The following is a 6,000-nucleotide window of genomic DNA, read 5'->3' on the forward strand; positions in this document are numbered from 1 at the left end:
ACATGGATGTGACAGCTCTGCTTATCAACAGCAGGATCTTATCTGACGCAATCTCCTCGTTTGCAGAGCTGCTGGAGAGAAGTCGCAGGAAGGAGGAAGAAATGAGAAGCCTTCAGGTCAGATTCGTGTATTTTCATTAATCTGTTTGTTTTACCCCCTTTCTACTTTAAGAGAGAGACAATACACTTTCCCTTTGTCTTTTCAGCATGTCAGCTGTTTGTTTTTGGAAGAATCCGATTTCTCTGATGCTGTTCCCGACATTATTGCACAGCTGTGAGGCTGGCAGTGTCCTCCAGGGCTTGCTTGAGCAAATAGCTAATTACTGCAGACACAAGGCCTTGGAGTTTAAAAGTCACTAAAGGCCTTGTCATTTTTTTTTTCTTCTCCACTTGGCAGGCCACCTACTCACCTAAGCCGGAGTGGACTGGCCCCCAGTGCTTCACAGGCGCTTTTACACCCTATTAAAATGCAAAGCAGATGTGTATACGCACATAAACACACTAAACGATGAAAGGATGATTTACATGTGAAGAGGCAGAAAACGGAAAGCACGAGGGACACGGACGAGTTAAAAAGAAGATGGTGATAAAGGGATGGGAGGGAAAAAAAAGGACCCTTGTTATAAACCATCAACACATTGCAGGCAGAGGGAGAGAGGCAGCCTGCTGCAGGGAGAAGCAGGTGTGCGGTTGAGTGGCAGATAAGAGGCAGAGCATCACTTATGCATCGTTAGCGAGGGAACATCAGTCAGGAGCTGGAGGAGAGGATGGAGCATTTTGTCTTTGTGAGCGTGATAAGAAGTCTGTTGTGTGCTACAGACTCTCCCTAGGCACGGCGTTTACTTTCCTTGTTATGTTAGAACACCCTATTCCTCTCTTCTTTCAGGGTTTGTTTTTTTTTTCACCATCACATGCATCAGTTGAGTTTCTTTCTTCCAACTCGTCCTTAGCTTTTACCTGGACCCACAAATTTGATTCTTTTTTTTTTTAACTCCACTCATGCACATTTAGGTTTAGTTTCCTCTTGAATCCTGATCTATTGTGTTTTATCCTTCTTTTAGGATCGTGTGTTGGATCTGGAGATGGTAAGCTTTGATCTATTGTAGGATAGTATCTTTGGAAGTTCAGTTGAGGATTTTGTTTTTTTATTAAATTATCTTTTTGAAATAAAATCATTTAAGCTGGTGAAAAGATGAAACTTTTCCATACTAGAATTATCCTTTTATTTATTTATTTTTTAAATCAGAGGATCTTCAGACAGTTTTTGAAGCTTATGTATAAACGTACAGGATGTTCTGTTGTGTATTTCTTAGGGGATTTCATGGTACTACTGTGCTTTCACCAGTAAGTAGGTTCATGCTGCAGACAAAATCAGTTTTAGCTCTGCATTCACAGTCACATACAGTAGAAACGCCATACAGCTTTATGAACATGCAAAAGTTGCACGTTATGTGCATACCTTTATTGCATTTTCATGGAAATGCATCAACACCAGTGAGCTTACTGTGCGTCTTACATGAAATCCTGACCTTTATACCTGTTGATCTATCTCCATCGAGTGAACTTCAAGCTTTTTTCTGCTAACTTTTCCAATGCATCATCTCATTTTAGTTTAATGCCGTGTTCCATTTGTCTTTCAACTTTCCAGTCAGATATTTCAACTATAACGCCCTTCAAAGCCTGAATTATGATATAAAAAGTCAGTACAAAGGCACCATACCCAATTTCTGCATTCATGATGGATGCTACTCGCATTAACAATAGTTAAACTGTCTTACCTTTAATGTTTGTAGCAGTTATTATGTGTTTGGTCTCAAGTTAAGTTGTTCTACTTTATTAGACGATATATTTTAATGCTGTCTTCTTGCAGAATACTTCCTAGAACAGTGTTTTTTATCATTGTTATGGTTTTAACAATCAGTAGTGGCCATGGAGAAAACAAGGGTCCACAAGCAGGAGCTGGAATGCATTTATCTCAGAGATTATGTTGCTCCAACTTGGAAGTTTCAAGTTCCAAAAAAAGATGGAGCAGACTATAAGCTCTTCAAATGTATTTTATTCTTAATGAAATGGGATTTTATTATCTAATTTTCTTATCAGAAAAAAAAAATTATCTTCTTAAAATGAAATCTCATAGACACTATTTGGGACCACAGTTGATTTTGTTTTATCATATTGCTAACATTAGAGACTAGGCTTAGGTTATTTTTCTCCTTACTTTTGAGATAGTGATGTTTTAGCCTCCTTTTCCTCCTCCCTTTTTAATAAATGTGTTTTACATGATGTCAGGATAGCTTATAGGGGTGTAAATCACATCCATCATGGGGATTTGATTCAGTATCGATTGCCTGACCCAACGATTCGATTACTTTCGATACTCAAGAATACAACACGATACGATTCGATTAATTGGTAAAAAAAATTTTTTTTTAACACCTTACAGGCTAGACAAGGTTTCAAATTTGAAATATATCAATGAAAGCTGTAGTATCGTTATGCATTTTTTTGAGAACAACAGCAAATAACAGAAGTAGAAAAGTTTCATCAAAAAATACTGCACATAATCAGTGCAATGAATACAACTCAATACCTCTGCTCCAGACGTCCCCGGCTCCTCCAAAGACGCTCCGCTGCACCTCTCGCAAATTGTAGCTGACCGCAAACAGTGCTGCAGACAGGAGGACTGCTTGTTTTGTTTTTATGACCGAAATTACGGAAAACAACTGGTGAAGTTTTAACCGCTAGAAGAGCGAGGTGCACGAGAACGCTGGGACCCTTTTTCCACCTGGATCTCCGCTCTTTTTGGCCCTCATGTCCCTCGGTCGTTGGACTTAACTCGCCCCCACTTCCTCGCCGCCTCTGCAGTATTCCACAGTGTGTAGCACAGACCATGCTTCAATATTGAGCATAATCAAAAATGTCTGTGTCAAGCTTACTGCGACACACTGCTGTAAGAGTATAACCAGGAAGCGAGGTAGGAGGGCAAAATAGGTTTAGCGCCACTGCTGCAGGGGAGGGAGAATTACGGCAAGGAGCAAATGGATAAAAATAGAACGAAGGGAAAAAAAACATGAATCGATACTCTTGCAGACGTATCGATTCATGTTCATGTCTCGACCTAATAGCTTAGGCTTGTTTACATCATTAACAGTTGATCTTCAACAACAGAGAGATCCATCTGGAGATCATCTGCATAGCAGTGGAAGGTTAGGTTGTGCTTGGCAGGAATAGATCGCACAGCGTCATGTAAAGGAAGAACAATAATGGACCCTGGATGGAGCCTTGGGGTACTCCATATAATTTGGGGGGGATAATAGTGGAGGATAAATCAGCCATCATTACAGGAAAAATTCTACTTGACAGGTACCATTCGAAACCATTTCAGTGCAGTGCCCTGAATACCAACGCTTTTGGTGTCACCAGCATCTCCATATCTCTCCAAATGTGCCAAATGCTTTTACTATGCTTTGCTTTACTATTTGACCCATATAATAACACTGAAGCATTTTGATGGCCACAAAATATAAAGCAAGTGTTTCCCACTTTTGCTCAGAATCAGTCTATATAACAAAATGTAATATTTTTACAGCTACGATTACATAAAAAATCTATAAAAAAAATTAGTGAAACTGCTGCCTTTTAAGCTAAAATAAGCGCCAGTGCCTTTTCTGAGCTGTATTTATTTATTTTTTTCAGCCTTAGGCATTGTAATAAAACAAAATCAGCGTCCAAAATGTAAAAAATATAGGACTGTTGTTATTACTCAGCTTGAAGCTGAGCCAGTAACACGGATCCCCTTTATATAACCTTGCTATGTGTAGGCTTGTTTGAAACCTTTTTCATTGGCTACAAAGCCCAACAGCCCACATGGTCTGAACCAATAACAGCACGACTCTATGAGGCTTAATATCATACATCACAGGCTGACAGGAAATTACCAGAAGTGAGATTTCAGCTACTGTATCTGGCTGTAAAGAAGCATACCAAACATCACTGGCTAACAACTGAGGGAATAAATATGAGAAAGTAAATATTAGCAAGATACTGAACATTAGCTATGATCAGCTAACTTTTCTGATTATGGGTGATTTTCTCATGATAGAATATTTTTATTACAAATATGCTGGATTACTTTTAATCTGTGGACCCTTATGGACGAATGGAGTATAAACAATTGAAGATTGGATTTATATAATGGCTTCTGGATGCCTTCAAAGCTATGTTGTTGTCGCTGCTTTGTCGTGTTTACATTTTGACATGGTACTATATCTGTGTTAATTGTGCTTTGGCGCTCGCTATGTCCATAAAATGAACTTGGCGCGTGGATTGCGGAGAATCTAAGCTTTCCAATGATGTCTAACATGTCTATATTGGTAAACATTTTAGCGGTGTAATTTTCATGCATTCTGAGTTATTAGTTGTAAACTCTTTAAAACGGGTCGCTGGTGACCTGGAGGGTTTCTAGAGGTTTAGTGTATTACATATGCACTAAAATGAGCCTGATTTCATGAGTATGTTATGCATTAATCAGCTGTGGAGCCCACTCTTGACCGCGGTCTCCCCTCTGCTACCTGTAAGCCTCTAAGAGAAATCCCCAATGAAGTTTGAACCTTTGTCTATTAAGATAAGAGGTGAGAAAGTAGAGCCCTGATTGGATAACCGCCAAAATATGTCACTTCCAGTAAGGCACAACCTTTGAGGGGGTCTATGGAAAGCTGGCCGGCAAACATACATAAGGATTTTTGACCGACAGTGGCCAGACAGCGAGGATGTTCTCCTCATGAGTCCAGAGGAAAAACTTAAAATTCAGTCAGAACAGCCATCTTGCCGTGGTTACCGGACTTTATCATTTCAGAGCATGATCAAACTATCCATTAATCAATAGATAGAGTTCTGTTTGAAAGTTTACATAACCTTCCTTTAAAGGCAGAGAAAGATCAGCTGCCAGTAAAATGAATCAAAAATGACAAAAGCGATAGTAAATAACACAATAAAAAAAACAGAAATCATGAGTTTGATTTTTAATATCATATTTATATAAATATAATTTAGTATCACTACCCATAGAGACTGACACGCCGTTTGAAATTATTGTTTTAGTCAACGATCAGAGGCTCTGTTAATCATTACAAGTCATGCTGATGGTGTCCAGAATTGAGCCTTGCTGACAGTTTGGTATTGATCCCACCATCCACACTATTAATGGCCTCCACCAACATCCTTAATCTGCAATTAGACGTCAGACAGAAATTCATTTGCACTAATTAAAGGTTGCATTGACTCATGCACTTTTAACTGCCCTAAAAATAACTAAATAAATGTCTGAACCTGTGTAAGACTCACTGACCATCAGTCATAGTTGTGTGCTATGCTTGTCAGCCTCCGCCTTTAGTTAGCTGCTTCAAAAAAGAGGAGATGTCTTGGACCTCCATACGCTCTCAAATTTTCTGCCATCAGCAGGGCACATCGACCCATTCCCCACTCAGCCTCGGCGCCGAGGATCACCCAGCAAATCTTACTAATATGTCAGCGTGCCATTCAGCATGACAGTCAGTGATGCCTCCTAACAACCAGCTCCTTTGCTGCGTAATCACTCCAAACCCTGAGTGGAGACAGGACAGCTTCTGAAACTAACTGCGGGGAATGACAGTGCAGCTAGATTACTCTCCTGATGGAGAAATAAGTTTGTGCTGAGTAAGTTGAGACCAAAATCCTTGATTGCATTTTGAATCGATCAGGCAGCGTGCATTCTATCAAACGCACTATGTAGTTATTACTGCAAGTTTGGTGTACGGCTGAGTTTCTGAAAAAAATAGAAAATATTCTGCAGCAGTTTCATTTAAGATAAAAATTATGGCTATGGAAAAATATTTCTCTGAATATGAATTAGTCAGATGCCAATGTTTTAGTGGAATATCTTTACCATGAGGCTTTTATTTGAAATTTAAAGTGCCTTTATCATGCAAAATTATTATTTTTGTAGCTTTTAACTGTTTTATAA

At 39.2% G+C, this 6,000-nt stretch overlaps 1 protein-coding gene across 3 annotated transcripts in view; it reads left to right on the forward strand.

Annotated features, from left to right (window-relative positions):
• cep128 (centrosomal protein 128kDa) overlaps window positions 1–6,000 on the forward strand; it is a 68,000-nt gene that overhangs the window by 47,153 nt on the left and 14,847 nt on the right. For 2 of the 3 annotated variants that reach the window (XM_015383270.1, XM_015383272.1), the window contains 2 exons: window positions 67–116; window positions 1,061–1,084. In XM_015383270.1, coding sequence (XP_015238756.1) covers window positions 67–116; window positions 1,061–1,084 — 74 coding nt within the window. The remainder of the gene's footprint in view (window positions 1–66; window positions 117–1,060; window positions 1,085–6,000) is intronic. The other variant, XM_015383271.1, reaches the window with a different exon arrangement.

The sequence above is a fragment of the Cyprinodon variegatus genome, unplaced genomic scaffold (assembly GCF_000732505.1).
Source record: "Cyprinodon variegatus isolate N-32 unplaced genomic scaffold, C_variegatus-1.0 Scaffold279, whole genome shotgun sequence".
Classification (NCBI taxonomy): Eukaryota; Metazoa; Chordata; class Actinopteri; order Cyprinodontiformes; family Cyprinodontidae; genus Cyprinodon; species Cyprinodon variegatus.